Here is a 19134-nt window from a genome sequence, read left to right on the forward strand (position 1 = left end):
TAGCATCCACATAAAGTGTAAAAGTATACTGTTTCATTTGCTAATTGACCATATTACAAAGGTCACATGCTAGGCTTGTAAATAAACAAATTGAAAACAGAATACTTTTAGACTTGATATGAATGCAATAAATGAGTGAGTGTAGCACATACACAAAGTGCTTTACTTCAGTGTTACCCTTTTTTGTATTATCAGTAAGACTGGGAATATACCAGAAACAATTTCCAGAAGTCAAAAGTTGGGTAAAAAATATCTTTATTTCCAAATAAAACTTGGCAGCACTAGTATCAATGTCGTACAACATAGAAACGAAACTGAAAAATACTAAAAAGTACACCTTTGCTCTCGGGCCTTTCAACTACAACCACGTGTGAGAATCTGTTCTTTTTTTTTAACATTCAATAAGTACCAATTTCATTTCTGTTCAAGTTTACACACATAAGCAACTCTTGGGCAACAGTGTAGTGTAGTATCTGATTGTTAGCAGCCCAACAAGTTGATGCCACAAAAGAGAGAAAATTTAGATAAGAGTTTTAATTTCACTTTAAGAGATTGGTGTTTGAAAATGGGTTGAAATTAAGTTGCAGTTCAATGTTGAATATTATGGGAAAATTGTCATCTGAAGTCAAAATTCTGGGGGAGGGGGGATTGCTTGATGTGCAAATCTTGAAAACAAAAGAATTCATAAAAACTGTCACTAGGTGGACAGACATACAATGACAATGACATTATTATATACCAACTTACATTACAGACTACCACTGGGTAACACTTTTACTAAAATGTCACATCACTTGTCCACCATGAACTTGACACAAATACCAGGACGTGATTAATGATAGTCATGATGGACGTGTACATGCACATATTATGAAAATATACCCAATGTTTGTAAGACATTTATATGTCTTGGATGTTTAAAACAAACCAGTCCTGTCTTTGTGTTGAATGTGTATTTACATCTGTGTACTGGGATAACGTTGAAGTCGACAACTATCTTGGACCAGGTGGTGGTCTCATTCCTGGTGGTGGACCTGGCAAAAGTAAAAAGGTACAGAACATGTATTAGGCCACAAAACATCAGAAATAGCTTAGCAACTGAAATTCTGGAAATTTTGGAATTCATAAGCATTCTCGGTAAGTCACATTTAAGCCACTATTATCATCTGACTGTTGTTGATATGGAACATTACATGTTGGGAAGTTAATCTTCACCGTACATTTTCTAAGTTACAGAATGTTTTCTTCTTAGATTGCCGATAGCACATTTTCTGTAGTAAAATAGACCCAGTGTACACAACACTTGATTCTCACCTCTCATCATTCCAGGGGGCATCCTGACATTTCCCATCATAGGACCTCTCATGCCTGGTGGACCCATTCCTCTCATGCCAGGTGGTGGACCCATCATGCCTGGTGGAGCACCCCTTCCTACACCCATTGGACCTGAAATGAGGGGAAAAATATGTCAATGAAGTACAAGCTACCTTGCAAACAAATACCGAATGCTCAGATTGCAGTGTCCTCCATCTATAAAGTAAACAGGGACACCACAACAATATGGAAGTGGAATTAATAATTGGTATGGTCGGACACCTCAATACAGTGAACACGATTTACACCTGAACTTCTACACTTCCCATCTCTGTCAGCAATACAGTAAAATTTTTGAAACTCTGACTCCAAGAGGCAGAAGAGCTTGAAAGCACTGAATGATTCATACAAACATATCCTGTACTGTAGTAATAGTAATGACAGGTGTTTCAAGCTTACAATGAAAAAAAAAAGTTGTAGAACACAAAGACAACCAAAATATGGCTTCTTTTTAAATTTGTGTTTTTTAATTTCCTCACCACTTTTTGGTGTCTGCTGTGTATATTTTTTGTGTTGCCTTTGTGATGTACAACTTTATTTCCTTATACACTTATGAATTTATAATAAAAAGAAAAGCTATCATTGCAATATTTCAAAGATACTGGAGATAAATGTCTGAATAGTATCTGAAAACTAAACACAGAATACACTTATACATGTCACCTCAGTAACACCTACCTGGTCTAGGCATTGGACCACCTGGTCTTGGTGGAGGATATTGCTGTGGCGGCGCCGCTGTAGAAAGATCAGAGGAAATTAACTTCACTATCTATTGCTTTCCATTATGTTATACACTTGTTTTTAACCAGAGCAGTGTTTGGTTCGCAACTTTTCTCTTTTTGAAGATGCAGCCTATCATTACTTGTACAAAGTATGTATCCATACATTTAGCATTATATCTCACATACTTGATGTGGTGTATAACAGCTTTACACTTCATTTTGAAAACAACGTGTACATGTTTTAATTTTACTCTAAAGTACATTTCAAAAGTTTCAAACCTTGTAGATTTATCTAAGACAAATAAAACCAGTCAAATGGGAAGAGTGGATGGTGGGTGCTCTGCTAATCTCAACAACTTGTTGTTGCTGTTGTTGTTGTTGTTCACTACACACCCACAAATGATATGTCAATCTGTAAAGTGCCTGTAGTTACAACACAATGTGGAATTAGTGATGTTACTTACAAACTGCAGCTCCTCTTCCCTGTGGTGTCATAACTTGTTGTGATGGTCCTCCGATACCCCTAACTGGTCCTGTCAGACCAGCTGGAGCTGATGCTGCCGGTGCAGCTGGTACACCTCTACCTGCAGCCCTTCCCATTCCAGGTCCTGGGCCTGCCCCTGGAATTGGTACTCTTGGTAATCCCTCCTACAAACAACCACAGAGAATTATCGATGGTTACTTATTTCAATTTATGACGATTGCAAACATTTGATTTCAGGAAGACCAATCTTGGATTATAAATTGACAAGAAAGCCAGTATGGTGTAGGTCATTGACACAAGAACTGGAAAATGATTGTATGCTACAAGGGTATAGAATTGCTTAGCTTACAAAAACATTTTCTCGCGGTTCAGTATTAACCAACTACTTTTTTGCAATTGTTCATTGCCTTGATTGATTTTATCAGAACCTCTCCCCATCTTCACTTTCTGTAAAAGTGTTTCAAAACTTTGGCAAACAAACTGAGCAAAATGGCATAATATACCCTAAATCCAAGTATGAATTGCTGTGGTAAATTTGGCTTATCTGCATGAAGAGTTCACTGGATGAAAAATTATTTTGCAAATCATGCAAACCTCTATTTGGACAGAGGTTTTCTCCATGTCAACTCTCGCACAACACTTTGATTTAATAGTTTGGGTATGCTGGGGTAGCTTTTATATATTTACAGAACCAATGCCTTGCAAAACTGGTTAACCTGTATCTGAAACTGGTTGGATAATACAATATTTTGCAGCCATCTAAGTCAAACTTTTACAGTGAAGGTTCAAAATTAGACATTCTGGGCAAGAGTAGAAAAGTGGCCATTCATGGTGGGTAATGCAAATCATATTATGTTATGTTAGGGAGCCTAACCATAACTTAACCCCACAAAGTAGCTCCCTAGGTTGAATACGAATGTGTACTTATTTCAATCAGTCCACTGTTCTACAGTCTTGCCGTTCGGGATACTTACACTTTGTACTGGTGGCCCTTCCACTGTCATTGAAACTAAATGTTCACCTCGTAATAAAACAAGTCCGAGAACTCTTTTTTCTTCTCTTTCTGGCTGCCTTGTGTTCTTGGGTCGTATTTTTCTGAATTCTTCACAGTCTCCCAAGATGAGGTTCATGTGTTTGTCAAATGCTAAGAAAGTTCCTATAAAGATGCGGCCATCTTGAATGCTAATTCGCATCCTGTAGTTGATGTGCTGGAGCATCTTGGAGCTCTTTCCGACCGTCTGCAATGGAAAGTGACACAATTGTTAGATAACAGATTGCCACTGTAATCCAAAATCCTGTTGGGCTACAGTGAATGATTTTAAGTACCTGGTTATGGGAACACCATTAAACCTGGTATACTAACACTAGTCTAGTTCCTGTAAAATATTGTTACCATTTACACCTCCAGTAGTTTAGTTAGAAACCATGTTGGCATCCAGACTATGCTAACACTCGTTAATTGTAAAACTGTGTGCCTGCTCATAAAACCAGTCTTGCAGATATATATGTACACAATTTGAAAACATAAAATTTTGAGAGAAAATGCATCTTTTGTGTGGCATAAGTTTCAAAATTTAGTAAACAAAATCCTTGTATCAGATAGGAACAAAAATATGACAGGAATGGTTTTTCACTGACCAATATTTCCAATCTCAAATTTCCAAATGTTGATTTTATGCAAGAGTATTGTTGGTATTGCTAGGCGATAAACAATAAATGCTGCCGTCAAACAAGAATTAACAAACCATCACGGTTCATACGGGGTCCAAGAGTTGATTGTTTGGGTGGTTTACAAATTCAAACAGCCACCGGTGAAGGTAGTCTTGAAGTTGAATAATTCGTACCAATCATCAATGTACCAATTCGACGATCATTGTTTACAAACATTAGCGTTAGGAGCCACCATAATACTACTACAGATATTACAATGTCGTCGCAGAAATGGACGACAGGTATATAAATACATCCATCGCGAATAACCAAGCAAGCAAGCACTGAATGCCCAGCCATCGTTTCAAGTACGAAGCCATTGATTGTTGTGTTGGACAAAGCATGATTTCTGAAACTTGAAAGTTTCCAACTAAGTTATTGACTTTTACTTTTCATCTACATCAAAAATCTCTGCACAATTAGAATTGCAATTATAAGGAGAAGATTTTGCCATTAGACTTACCATGATTGCAGATTATCTGACGGCGGATTACACAGATAGAAAAAAAGGATGATCAGCCAACTCCGATACTACACTTTCCGCAAAATGGCAACCACGACGCTACTCTTACGTTCCAAGCGTCTACGTAGAGGGCGTGTTGAAATATTTAACCAATGGCGGATAAGGTTAGAATTAGTGCAAACCAAAGAACATCCATTACCACTGTTTTGATTGGCTATTGGTGATCTTTCACCCGGAAGCAAATCTATGGGAGAAATGGAAGAAGTGGCGCTAGCTTTTGTTTTTGACGAAGATTTTTCTCTTTTATAGATCAATAGGAAGTATGGACGATTACGAGAACGAATATGGAGGCTGGGAAGACGAATTATCAGTGAGTAACTACGTCCAATTTCAAACATTTTCATTCAAGATTAAGTATTTCGAGGAAAACCCACGTGCATTACGTTCAGCAGCTGTTTACATTATAGTGTACCTCCATGGATGAACTCTGCAGTGTGCCAATGTTGTGACGTTTGTGATGTAATTGAAGTATGCTGAGTAAAGATTAATATAATTGAGAGTTGAAAACAGCTTGGTTTTGTTAATTTGTGGAAACTGTGGAATAATTCCCCGGCTCTGTAATTACGAGTTACATATAGGTGCAGCAGAGTTCCATGATGTTGTTTACCCTTGAGTCTGACAACACTCTCGGCCCAAGTCCCCATTTACTCGCCAATCCTCCACAACCCCATTGCATACACATTCACACACACACACACACACATATGTATATTATACATGCACATATACAGCCAAACCTCCACTTATCTCTATTTGAACAGAAAAAAGCAAACAGTAGGAAGCCATGATAAAATTATTTTATAAATTACATGTAAAAATCCAAAATGAATACCCAAATGCTCATCCATATGGCCACTTTAACAAAAACAATGAAGAGGTTATTAATAAAGTTTTGATAAAGGAGGAATTTCCGTTGTTATATTAATTTAGAATTCTTTGTATTGACAGAACTCTGGCCATTTCTTGGATGACAATGACCAGGAACCAGATGATGCAGCTGTACAGTCTGAATGCTTGGTCAATTTCTCCAGAAAAGATTACATTATGGAACCAGAAGTCTTCAAAGACTTACAAAGGTAACACTTTGACATACCACTAGACTAAAAAGATTCGTTGTTGTTAGTTTTGTTGTTGTTGTTGTTGCTGCTGTTGCTGTTGTTGTTGTTGTTGTTGCTGCTGCTGCTGCTGCAGTTGTTTCATTCAAAATGGCAGAAATCCACTGGTCCTGGGTCCAGGACTAACAATTTTTTGGGCGGACCACACAAATTTTACCTTGTCTGGTCCGTCAAACCAGTACCTTACTGTTAATAACGATGTTAAAAAGTCGTCTGAATATACAGATTCATAGGTAAGATTTAATGTTTCACGTTAGCGGGACCTGGGACCACTAATTCTTTCAGCAGGACCACTGGATTTTTTAAGGCACTGGTCTGTGGACCACCAGTTTTCATAATGATTTGTTCACCCCTGCACATCTAAAGTTAAAAGGAATATCTGTGATGACTGAATATTCTTGAAAATGCAACATTACTTTGATATGTTGGATAATTTTAGCGATACTTTGCATATGTGTCTCTTACAATTTTGAAATTAATGCTGCCCAGAATAATATTTCTGACAATAAACCTGAAATAAAACCATTTACTTGAATACTGAAAAAAAAGAAAACATTTCGAAAAAAAAAAATTGTTTCTGCACACATCTTTTTTCCCCGTATTTGTTCAGCCCATGCAGTTTGCAGATCTGGGGAGACACACAAAAATAACTCTCCCTTCTTCAGTGAAGAAAACTGCAGAGCTAATCATAAACAAGCAAATGACATCTGCTCCACATATACACTTGCTCTACAGTACTAAATAAAAAGAACAGTAACTGTCATAAATATATTTAAATAGATTGAGTGAGTGACAGGTTTGTTGAGAATTTAAAAAAAAAATTGTGTCGTCACACCACTTTAGACTAAATGTCCTGATCAGAGACAATTCTTTTTTTTTTTTTGGCCTTATACGATATTTACCAACATATCTTTTCTTTGACAAAATTTGAGAAATGTGTACTTTGTAGTTATTGTATAGTGCAATTCCTTATTATAATTATGATTTATCTTTTTTAATGGTACATGTAGGTACTTTAGAGCTGGTGGGGCACCAGAACAAGTTGTAGAACTTTTATCAGAGAATTACTCAGCTGTAGCTCAGACTGTCAACTTATTTGCTGAGTGGCTTATATCAACAGGTAAATACCAAAAATCATAAGTACACATTCAGACAATATTTAGTGGACAGTAGCCGTCAACATTACCACCACTGACTGTAACTTTCAAACTTTATGTTTTACGTAGCAGAAGCATGTAATATTCACTTGCAATGAAGAAATATTGAGAAACAGCTCATCATTGTAGTATTTCAAAAAGGATAATAGTGTACTAAAGGCATACATTTAGCAACAATCTCCATTAAGCAAAGAGAAAAGACTTACAAGGGAATTTTTTGTTTTTATCTTAGTGAAAGGAAACAATGGAAAAACAGTATGACCATAATATAGTTCTTTATAGAGTGGAAGGGTCTACCCTATGATTTCATAACAGTGAACAGTAATGACATGACATAACATAACATAACATAACTTAACATAACATAACATAACATAACATACTAGTAACTGTCATTTTGTCATGCAAATTAACTTCTGTATGATTTTCTCAGGAGAGTACTGCATAGTCTAATTAATAGTAACCATCAATTTATAGATATAACTATTTATCATTTTGAATTATTTTATTTATTTATTTATTTTTTTTTTTTTTTACTTGTTTACTATCTGTATAAAGGTGTGAATGCTGCCGAGGTACAACAGATGGTGGAGAATCATATGAAAGGACTCATTCTGAAACATTTTGACCCCAAGAAAGCTGACTCTATATTCAGCGATGAAGGAGAGGTAATGTAGAATATTAATACTAATCAATGTGAAACAACATTGACAAAGTCTGTGTTTGTAACTCTGCAAAAAAGCTGTTAAAAGTTTGCTATTGTACGTACATAATAACAAAGATTTTACACATTTATTAATCTCTTGCAATTTACTGTAAACCTGCATATTTTCACGACTAGAAAATTTTGCGATTTTACAGTCTTCATGTAGTTCACAAAGATTAATTTTCACTAATAACCATACTGGTACATTGCATTATGCAGAAATTTTCACGTTTTTGTTTTGTAGCGAAATTAGCGAAAATAAATCATACGCGAACATTTCCAGGTTTACAGTATTTAGTTGACATAAAAGGACTTGACATAAAAGTGTTTTTATAAATTAAAAATCCAAAATAAATACCCAATCCTCATCCGTATGGCCACTTTAATCCGAATTCGTTGCTATGAACACTCCTGTAATACAAATACACATATATGTACCTCTGGAATAAGAACATGTGTTTGCTAAGAGATGGTATAGAATGTTAATCAGAATTTGATAATATGGATAATACTCCTGTATTAATATTTAACATATGTATGTATATTGTACCTCTGTAATATGAACAGTTGTTTCCATGTAACTTTTGTTGTTTGAGAAATGTGTCATTTGCTAAATTTAGCCATCAGATGACAAAAGGGACCTTATGGGCCAAATTTTCAAATTTGAGTTTCCACTGGATTTAGATACCTGACCATCTCAGCTTTCATATGAGTGGTGCCATTCACCAAGGTTAGGGTTGATTTGTGGAAAAATAGTCATTTGAATATTTATGTGTCATCAGTGCTAATTGAATGAAATGCTACTGGATGTTCACCATCAGGCAGCCTTTCTTTGATCATTGCATTAGTATGTCTGGTTTTCTCTTCATCATTTTCATTTTGAGAAGTTTAGGCCTTGCTTGTGCCCATATTGGGAGTATTATGACAGAAAGAAAGGCAAAGGTAAGTTATAGATGACATGTATTAATCACAGGTAGTAAGTATGTCATCCTTGTGTCTGATCTATTGACAGACCCCAGCATGGCTAGAAAACATGATCCAACATTCAACATGGAGGGCGCTATTTTACAAACTTGCAGAAGAGTATCCAGAATGTCTGATGTTGAATTTCACAATTAAGGTATAGTAATATTATAGCTTGGGGAGAATAATGGGGGGGGGGGGGGGGGGGGGGGGGGGGGCCTGTGGTTAGTCTTTGTAGGAGTGTGTCAACCCTACCCCTACCCCCAATCTCTTACCTTATCATCTATTTTGACAAAAAAAGCTATACCTCATTGTCAACCATGCATCTTTTAGTAAGACCCACAGGAATGGTAGTAGTCATTTGCAGTATTTAATACCATGAAGGATGGGGTAAAATCAGAAGTTTATTGTAAATTTGCCATGGTAGGCTTTTACCTTGTCAGGCTTGGGAAGTGTTTTGTAAATGGGGATTCGGGCAAGCATACCCCATTTTCATGTAAAGTATACAGTATGTACACCCCACTGTAGAACAATTGGCCGAAAAACATACCCCAAAGTGTGTAACATTTTGTGTAACCTCCTTTTGAAATATACATAAAAACGTTATTCTCTTTTGCATCTGATGAATAAACAATTCAATTCAATTATCGTTAAATTCTGAACTTCCCCTATCAATGTAGTAAATAAAATCCAAGAAATGAAATCCAAAGTCATGATTCAAAGAAAGTTTCTTGGACACTGGGACTATCAAATCAGATCATTTCATTAGGGAAATCAGAGTTTATGACAGTGAGTTTCATGTATGTATGTTGAGTGAAATTATTTACTTTTTCTCATTTCAGTTGATATCTGATGCAGGCTACCAAGGTGAAATCACCAACATATCAACTGCTTGTCACCAAATAGAGATTTTCTCCAGAGTGTTGAGGACTTCAGTGTCTAAGTTACTAGAAGGGACTGAGGAATTTGAAAAACAGCTACCAGAGTTTACTGTAAGTGCCTGTCCTGATAACAAAAAATTAATATCAGTAAGCTATTTTGTAAATTTCAGAGCTTTTGTGCCTTTTCACAACGAAAAACCTGGTCATATTACCATTAAACTGTAATGTGCGAATAGGTCATTCCAGACTGCAAACAGGAAATTGAGAATACAGCGCCCTCGCTCAAATTGGGGGTATCATCACCTCATAGTAGCTTTTCTTATGGGCTTTGTCCCTTGTATTCTGTAGAAGTGTAAATCAGGGATGTTTTTCGTATTGTTCAGACATCGAGTAAAGCAGCAGTGCGCTATGATTAACCAAGTAACCTATACCATGTATACCCTCTAGGTACACACAGACAGGAAGTAGAGCACCACCATGGCAAATTTTGGAAAGGCCAATTGCCCATAATATACTAGTACTCTACATGGTGTAAAAAGAATTTTTGAAGTTAAAGCTTCTATCTGAATCCAGTCTATTCTCAAGTGTTTTCAATGGTTTTTTTTCCCCCAGAAAATGGTTTGTCATGGAGAACATACCTACTTGTTTGTACAAACACTTCTACAAGTTTTGGGATTGGATCAACAAGCTGCATCTGTCATCAGAAGACTAACGGAAGAACTGCAGAAATCAGCTACAGAAAAGTAAATACATATGTATAGCGCCCTCTAGTGGCACAACCTAGACATCTAAAAGAAACTGTAATGATGATTTTGTCGACATTGCCAGTAAATGGCACATTGAGAGATATGAGACTACTATTAATGTAGAGAAAAGTAAAAGGTCGGAAAGCTATCATGCGTCGTTATGTAGTACAGTCTAGTGATGAGATGTTACAGTGTGGTCAGTTCATATTGTATAATATTAATTGTCTTTCTCCATCACAAAGCATGAAGTACAAAAAATTAATATTTGCATGCACTGAATGTAAGTAGTTAGTACAAAGAGTATATAAACTACACACTATAGCATAGTCTTGCTGAAAATGACATGCTTGTCCTGTATAGCCTTTGTAAAGTTTAGCATGTAACCCCTGTATTTTCAGTACTGTATTGTAATAAGTACATTGATCAGTTGCCAGGGGCAACATGGTATTAATGATATTAAAGCCCAATCAATACTTTTCACTTTTCAAATGTTGGTGTTTTTCATATCTTCCAAAATGTAATGATTCTTTTTCTTACATATCAGGACTTATGACGTGAGTGGTCTGAGTTTAGCATTAACCAGTGCAGCTTTGTATCCTAGAGCTTGTCAGGCAATAGGTTCTATGTTGTCTAGGAGTGCACTCAACCCAGCTGATATTACTGTTGTAAGTATAATGGTGTATGTTACTGAAGAATCATACATTTTCATGATTAAATGTCATTGGAAATACTTCCTTATAGGACCTTGCATGTAGAGAGATTTTACATGAAGGTTTGTCAGTATTGGTGAAATGTCATAAGATTTCACCAACATAGACAAAGATAACATTTTGTTCCAAACACAAGAGTGAGAATTAATACCTGAAACTTTTGACAAAGTACAACAGTATTTGTCAACAGAATGACACACTACTGTGTTTCGATTACGTCACCTAACGGACTTGTGTGCCTCATAAGATGTCACATGTGTCTTGAAGTTTGTATCACCCTCTGTCTCTAGGTTTGTATCACCCTCTGTCTCGAGGTTTGTATCACCCTCTGTCTCTAGGTTTGTATCACCCTTTGTCTCTAGGTTTGTATCACCCTCCGTCTCTAGATTTGTATCACCCTCCGTCTCTAGGTTTGTATCACCCTCTGTCTCTAGGTTTGTGTATCACCCTTTGTCTCTAGGTTTGTATCACCCTCTGTCTCTAGGTTTGTATCACCCTCCGTCTCTGGGTTTGTATCACTGTCCGTCCCTAGGTTTGTATCACCCTTCGTCTCTAGGTTTGTATCACCCTCTGTCTCTAGGTTTGTATCACCCTCCGTCTCTAGGTTTGTATCACCCTCTGTCTCTAGGTTTGTATCACTGTCCGTCCCTAGGTTTGTATCACCCTCCGTCTCTATGTTTGTATCACCCTCCGTCTCTAGGTTATGTAGCCTTTGTGAAAGAAAATCAAAGTATACCATCAGACAAGTGTCTTCTCATTAACATGATGCCACCACTATGGTTTGTGAATCCCCAAGCTACATGAATGTAAACCAACCTTTACATACTACAAACAAACTACTATGCATATGTTTATTTTCAATTCTTTGAACAAAAGCATTTTAGCAGAAAGACAACATTTCATAGTTTCAATTACAATTTCAATTGAAACCGTCTTCTGTTACACCTGATATGAATTCTGGTCTCGAACTGGCTGTGGAAAAGGGCCGTGCTTTGGGTATTGATCTCGAAGATCGCACTTGTAAAATATGTATGTCAACAAATATTGAAGATGAATACCATTTGACTTTAGTTTGTCCCCTGTACCAAAATCTCAGACAAAAGTACTTACCAGAATGGTCATATGTAAATCCTACTATTGAAAAGTTTTATTCACTTATGTCGTCAAACAAAGGTCCAGTAATTCTAAACCTAGCTGCGTATGTATATAGAGCAGATATTTTAAGAAAGGAATTCTGCTAATTTGTTTTCTGTACACTTCCGTGAGATTTTGTAATCTAGTACTGTAAATTTTTTTTGCGATATGGGCTGGAGGCCTTAAGAAGCAATAAACCATTATTATATTATATAGATATGAATGCTAAAATGATTGTGGTCCTTTACCGTTTTACTTGGGTGTTATCAATTAGTAAGCAGGGATCAACGTATCTTGCTTTCTGAATATGCCATGTTCCAGTTATAGGAAAGATAAAACATCTCCTGGGTTGGCCACTAGGAGTGCTGTTTGCAAACCATTTGGTGAGGGTCAGATTAGTGGAGTAATTGTAGCAAATATGAAGTTACTACTTATTTTCTATGTTGTTCCCACCATACTGTTTTATAGTATCGACTACCAGTAATCAAAACTTGCCTAAAACCACTCCTATAATGCTCTTTTAAGAACCCACAGAGTGCTCTCAAACCCATTTCATTCACTGCTTCATACATTGCTATATAACAAGTGGCCATGACAAAAATGGTAGCCCTCATTTTCCCAAATCTGGTGCGCCCTCTTGTGGTGGTTACCTGAGAAATGGCCCGACCTTCAGTAACTGCAATATGGCGTATTGTGCCATACATGTTCATTTATCACAACAACCATTCACCCATTTATACTTACAAGTCACATGTTTTTGGGGGTTTTTTCTTCAACAGTTATTCAAGATGTACAGCAGTCCTGATCCTCCACCAGTAGAATTAATAAGAATACCACAACTCTTAGAAATATTTGTCCAAACTTTCTTCAAACCCGGAACAAAATTGCACCAAGAACACAAACACAAATATGTCTTTGTTCTGGCCTATGCTGTCAGTGTACACGAGTCTTGGCAACAGGTTAGTCACTTTTGTTGTAAAATATTATACAGGATAATGATTGTTGCTGGGCATTTTGAAATCTGAAAAGAAATTGGAAACTCACCATATTTAAAAGAAAGTCTGAAACCCACAATCTTTTGATTTTCTTTTTGATTTTTTTTTGATTTTTTCGTAATTTTTTGTAATTTGTATTTTTCCCATAGCGAGAATACAGTATTCATTGAATATTTTTCATTTTGGATGATGACCCCAGCTCTTTTTTTCTTGATTTTTACTGAGAACAAGTTCTTGAACAAAGTAGGACTTTTTATATCTAAGGCGTATACTGCATTCACTTCACAGTTTATTTTCAGTTTCCTCCATATATATGTTTCTAGTGAATATAATGTTTGACCTTTGACCCCCCCCCCCCTCTATGTACAGGGTCAGAGACTGTCAATAAACAAAGATGAAGTGAAGGCCACATCCCAGGCACTAGAAAGAGTTCATAATATATGTTCTAATGAGAGAAAGGGAGCCACAGAATTAGTTGCTGAAACACAAGTCCTCTATCAGTGTATACGGTAAGAAGATATGTCACACTTTGATTTCTGTTGTTTTTATTTATTTATAAGTTACAATAAATCTTTTATTTACTCTGTTGTATAGTTTTGATTTCTGGCATGATATAAAAGACTTAGAAATGTTATACCCGTGTTTCAGAGACATTATCGGTATGTCATAATTTTGAGATTGACTGAAAAAGGTCAAATGTCATCGTTGTGTCGTACCTTGCAGGAAATGTTCTGAGAAGTGTACTACACAATTATTTGTATCCTCTTATGTTTATCTTGACTAAAAGTGAATACATGAAGGTGGGGGATATGTCTTCAATGAAGACTTGTTGTCAAGAGTGATTGTACAGTAACCAATGTTTCTCTTCCTCCTACTTCAGGTATCCGATAGTGGGTGTAGGAGTTCTATTCTGGATAGCACAGACTGTATCAGAACCTAGTTACTTTCAAAGGTTAACAGATCATACACCGTTACATCTAGCACTCTTAGACGAGGTATGTTGCCATCATTTCGATATGGAGTAATTGTATAAACTCTCAACACCTATCCAATATAGAACCGTTTCTTTTTCAAACACAGTTCAGTCAAACACTCTCATGCACATGTTAGCAAATACAGGAGGGTGATACATAACTTTTGTTGTCAATGTTTCTCCGATTTACAGATTCTTGACATGTATGTAAATTTATACTTGTATGTATGGGGCATGTGTTGTATGAAATAAGAATCTGTCTGGGTAGATCTTCAAAGTGAATGAAGTATATTACATTAATTTGAAACTTTATTGGCTTTCCCGGCACAGCTAGCTTATAAAGTGTATTAGAAATATCTTGACTCAAAAGTTTGGATTCTCTTGCAGTGACCTATGACCTCAGTGACCTTTGACCTCTGACTTCATGTTCAACTTTGTGCTTTCTCCAGAGATGACTCCTTACCTCATTTCTAAATTTGTGTATGCAAATTTTGCAATGACCTCTGACCCCATTTTCAATATATATTCTGGTTTTCAGACGACCTATGACCTTATATGTGATGACCTCTGACCCTGTGTTCATTTATTTCCTGTTTTCAGATTAGTAGTTGTCATCCATTGTACCATGCCAGTGTGTTACAGTTACTTATAGATTTGTTTGAAAAAGTTTATCCAGATTTAGATGTGTTAGTACAGGTAGGAAACATATCTTTCTAGTATAATTAAACAATAATGTACGCCCTCCCAGCCCATAATGGACGAAAGCAAACTTTGAATGACATAATGGGCGAGGCGACAGCCGAGCCCATTATGGAGTACAAAGTTTGCTTGAGTCCATTATGGACTGGAAGGGCGTACATTATTGTTATTATTTTATAGTTTTGCCAATTCCAGTGAATTTGTAGACCGAGAAACGCAAAACAATGTATAATATACACAGCGCTGAACATCGTCTGCCATGTTCGGCCCGGAAGCTGAATACTAATCATAACGACTCACGTACGTACGTACACGTACGCACGTACACGTACGCGTACACACACATACACTTCAATGAACTGCTGTGAACACAAATTTGTTTCATGAATGCGTTGTATTTTTAAACAGTGGAAATGACAATCATAAGTAACAACATACATTTCGAAAAAATACCTAGTCGTATGAAGAAACAGAACAAATAAGCTTGTATTGTTATGCTCCTCCCGGGGCCGCGATGCCCAATAACGGAGTACATTATCAGTAATAATGTACAGCGATGACGTCACAAAATTCACTGGAATTGGTAATGCTATAATATAATTATAGATAATGTAATGTCACTGTGTTTTACACAAAAAACTTGCCTCTTTCTGTTTTTTACATTGAAATCTGCTGTCCTAATCTTCATGATGTTTTGGATTGTTGTATACTTCTGTTATGACATCATAAACAGTCATCTGAGTTTAAAAATTCATACCTAATTGTATATTAGAAAATAATTTGCTTATTATAAGCTGTGCATGTATTTGATACTTTTGAACTTTATTTTTGAAAATCCAACATTATGATATTCAAAGATATTACCAGGTGAGAGTTGGTAATTGTTCTTCAGAAACAAATCGACAGAAAAAAACTGTACGTCTATAAACTTACCTCTAACCATGTGATGTGAAATATAATTATTAGTAGTATTATTAGAAAACTCTATTTCAGGAAGGAAAAAGAAGGCCCAAAACATCCCATAGCTTGGCAGAAAAAAATATCAAGATATACACAAACCAGAATTATACTTTGTTTCCTGTTTTTTTTTTCACAGTTAGAATTAAAGAAGACACTGCTAGATAGAATGGTACATTTACTTAGTAGGAATTACGTGGTACCAATTATTCAGTATATCAAGAAATGTGTTGATAAACAGGACACGGATATATCACTTATACGGCACTTTGTTACAGAGGTGAGTTTGATCATCTCAAATGAAAGTGGAATGTGGTAATTTAGTATGTGACATCAAACATCTATGTTGTGTGATGATTGGTCAAGACGGTATCACCTGGGCTAAAACAGGTGTACACTAATATATACATACAATCTATACTGTGATTGGTCAATACAGTATCACCTGGGCTAAAACTGGTGTACACTAATATATACATTGACCATCCACATATGTTTAATGAAGAGGTTCTATGCATCTTCAAAGTTGAGGAACTCCATCTTTGATTGGTCAATATGAAATCACCACCTGGGGTTCAACAGGTGTACAGTGTTATATGCAAAAGATTTGAGCGGTGCACAACTTTGAAAGTTTGCCTGAACAAGAACAGATCATCCACTTATGCTTCATAAAAAAAAATCCAAAGCATAATTTATCTAATGTATGCATCTCTAAAGTTTAGGAACTTCAGTTCTGATTGGTCAATGTGGAATCACCTGGGATTCAACAGGTGTTCACTTGTACACACAGACAATAAATATGACAAGTGAACAACTTTGAACATTTCGCTCTGACAGGAACTTCCTGGGCGAATTCAGGATGAAGATGGTTTGCGATCCATTAGCTACAATGTCCATGTTGCTCTATCTCTCATGTACTACGAGAGCTTTTGTTTGTTTCAAAGTATATTTACCCCGTTTCTCCCCCTGTCAGGTTCTTGAGATGATAGCTCCTCCGTATACGTCAGAGTTTGTACAATTATTTTTACCAATTATTGAAAATGAAGACATTACTGGTACACTACGTAGTGAAGATGGTAAAGATCCAGTCTCAGATTTCATAGGTAAGATGTCTTATTCCAAGGAAATATAATAGAAGATTCATTGTTTCAGGTTTATCAGCTGTTGCAAATTACCTTACCTTACCTTTGGTAGGAATAGACTGTCATTTGAATGAGGGACACTATGGACCAGTAAACACTACAGTGTGTTTACATTTCACTGTGATTACTGGGGTTCAGTGAACACTGCATTGTGTACGTTTCACTGTTAACTGGGGTCAGTGAGCACTATATCGTGTACATGATGCCACTGTGATTACTGGGTCCAGTGAACACTGTATTGCGTACATTTCACTGTGATTAATGGGGTCCAGTGAACACTGTATTGCGTACATTTCACTGTGATTTATACTGGGTCCAATGAACACTGTATTGTGTTCACATTTCACTGTGATTACTGGGGTCCAGTGAACACTGCATTGTGTACATTTTACTGTGATTACTGGGGTCCAGTGAACACTGCATTGTGTACATTTTACTGTGATTACTGGGGTCCAGTGAACACTGCATTGCGTACATTTCACTGTGATTTATACTGGGTCCAATGAACACTGTATTGTGTTCACATTTCACTGTGATTACTGGGGTCCAGCAAACGCTGTATAGTGTTCGCATTTCACTGTGAGTTGTACTGGGTCCAATGAACACTGCATAGTGTTTACATTTCACTATGATGACTGGGGTCCAGTGAACACTGCATAGTATTGTGTATTTCACAGTTAAATATTTTCCTTTATTTTTAATGCAAGTTTTTTCTTCCACAGTACATTGCAAAACCAATTTCATCATGATGAACTGAAGCGGAGTTCATGTGACCAGTCTGTATATGTATATATATCAGTATACTGCCATTGGATCAATTCACAGCTATGGAACCAAATCAATCTAATCCAGTAGATAATGGGACTAACCATCTAACACAACACAACACATTACTAGTAGTTTTACAGAATGTTAGAATGGATAACATTGGACTCAATATGTTGGGTATTGCCAAAATATGTCTTGCAATGGAGGTGGACCTGGTCAGATTTATTGGGCGTGCGTTTAATATTTGCTTTACAATGCAAAGTTGTTTGTATATTTGGCTGGTTGGGCCCTGTGTCGTACACATGCTTCAAGGACATGAAGCAATTTTCGTGAAGTGTCCTAGCTGACTCTATACCTAAACTGCTAAAACTGACAAACCCATAAACAATATTTTAAAAAACTCTGTGTATGTTATGTTATTTTTGTATAGAAAAGTATCTGTAGTATATCTATTACCCCAATGTTTGAATCCTATGGTCTTGGTTTTAATATTACTATTACTATAATCCTATCAGTAGAGCTATAGAATTAAATAGCGTTATTTCTATTTCTCTGCCAAACAACATTTTTTCGTGCCATATTTTATTACTGTATATTATATACCATATATTATTACTCTGGTAATGAAGGTTTTGCTTCACAACGCTAGACACAAACTAAAACTAGTGTCATGATATGTTGATACAACAGTGATAAGCTATTGAATGGATATTGGTTTAATTATAGTCTCAGTAGGGAGGCGTCTCTGAAAGCTTGGTCCGTAAACTTACAGTGTACTGTTTTGGGACTTCTAATGTTTACACTATGTTGATCACAGGGTGATTAGAATCACACAACAGAGGAATTGCTATCATCCACTTGTGTAATCTATCAATTGAACAACAATAATTTTAGTTTGTGTCTGGCTTAGTAAGTTGAAGCCATGATTACCAGAGTCGTATTAATAATCCAGCAATGGCCAGTATTTTGGAAGTGGTTCAAAAGAGATAGTTTAAAGGGAAATACCACTCCAGGAAATAAACAACACTTTCAAAAACTTTTGGTTCTGGAAAGTCATTTCATAATTTCACATCATATAATTTTCACTTGGTTGCCAAGAAACACCAAATTGAAACTCTTTTTCACCTCTAGTGTTCTTTCAGTGATACACCATTGCATTATGGGTCTTAGCAGACATGAATATTCTGAAGGTGCACACTGAATATTCATGACTCCTAATGTGATGTGAAATCATGAAATGACTCTCCAGAATGCAAAGTTGATGAAAATACCTTTATTTCCTAGAGTGGCTTTCCACTTTAATTTGTTCATTGTAGTTTGCATGTAAAATATTGAGTGAAAAAACCCTTCTAGTACATGCTGTACCTATACCCAG

At 36.3% G+C, this 19134-nt stretch overlaps 2 protein-coding genes across 2 annotated transcripts; one reads left to right on the forward strand and one right to left on the reverse strand.

Moving 5' to 3' along the window:
- Positions 1–248: 248 nt before the first annotated feature.
- LOC144437259 (small nuclear ribonucleoprotein-associated protein B-like) lies at positions 249–4863 on the reverse strand. Its single transcript, XM_078126161.1, has 6 exons — positions 4754–4863; positions 3555–3818; positions 2561–2744; positions 2053–2109; positions 1315–1446; positions 249–1034 (listed from the first exon to the last, which is right to left on the reverse strand). Exons 1-6 carry the CDS (start codon positions 4754–4756, stop codon positions 994–996), a joined length of 681 nt encoding a protein of 226 aa, XP_077982287.1. The 5' UTR covers positions 4757–4863; the 3' UTR covers positions 249–993.
- Positions 4864–4998: 135 nt separating this feature from the next.
- On the forward strand, positions 4999–18204 carry LOC144437525 (negative elongation factor D-like). The gene is made up of 15 exons (XM_078126468.1): positions 4999–5123; positions 5762–5889; positions 6939–7048; positions 7644–7753; positions 8804–8911; positions 9597–9746; positions 10248–10378; positions 10926–11046; positions 13005–13184; positions 13590–13729; positions 14101–14215; positions 14794–14889; positions 15989–16129; positions 16823–16952; positions 17714–18204. Exons 1-15 carry the CDS (start codon positions 5076–5078, stop codon positions 17746–17748), a joined length of 1743 nt encoding a protein of 580 aa, XP_077982594.1. The 5' UTR covers positions 4999–5075; the 3' UTR covers positions 17749–18204.
- The last annotated feature ends 930 nt before the right edge of the window (positions 18205–19134 follow it).

The sequence above is a fragment of the Glandiceps talaboti genome, chromosome 7 (genome assembly GCF_964340395.1).
Source record: "Glandiceps talaboti chromosome 7, keGlaTala1.1, whole genome shotgun sequence".
Taxonomy (NCBI): domain Eukaryota; kingdom Metazoa; phylum Hemichordata; class Enteropneusta; family Spengelidae; genus Glandiceps; species Glandiceps talaboti.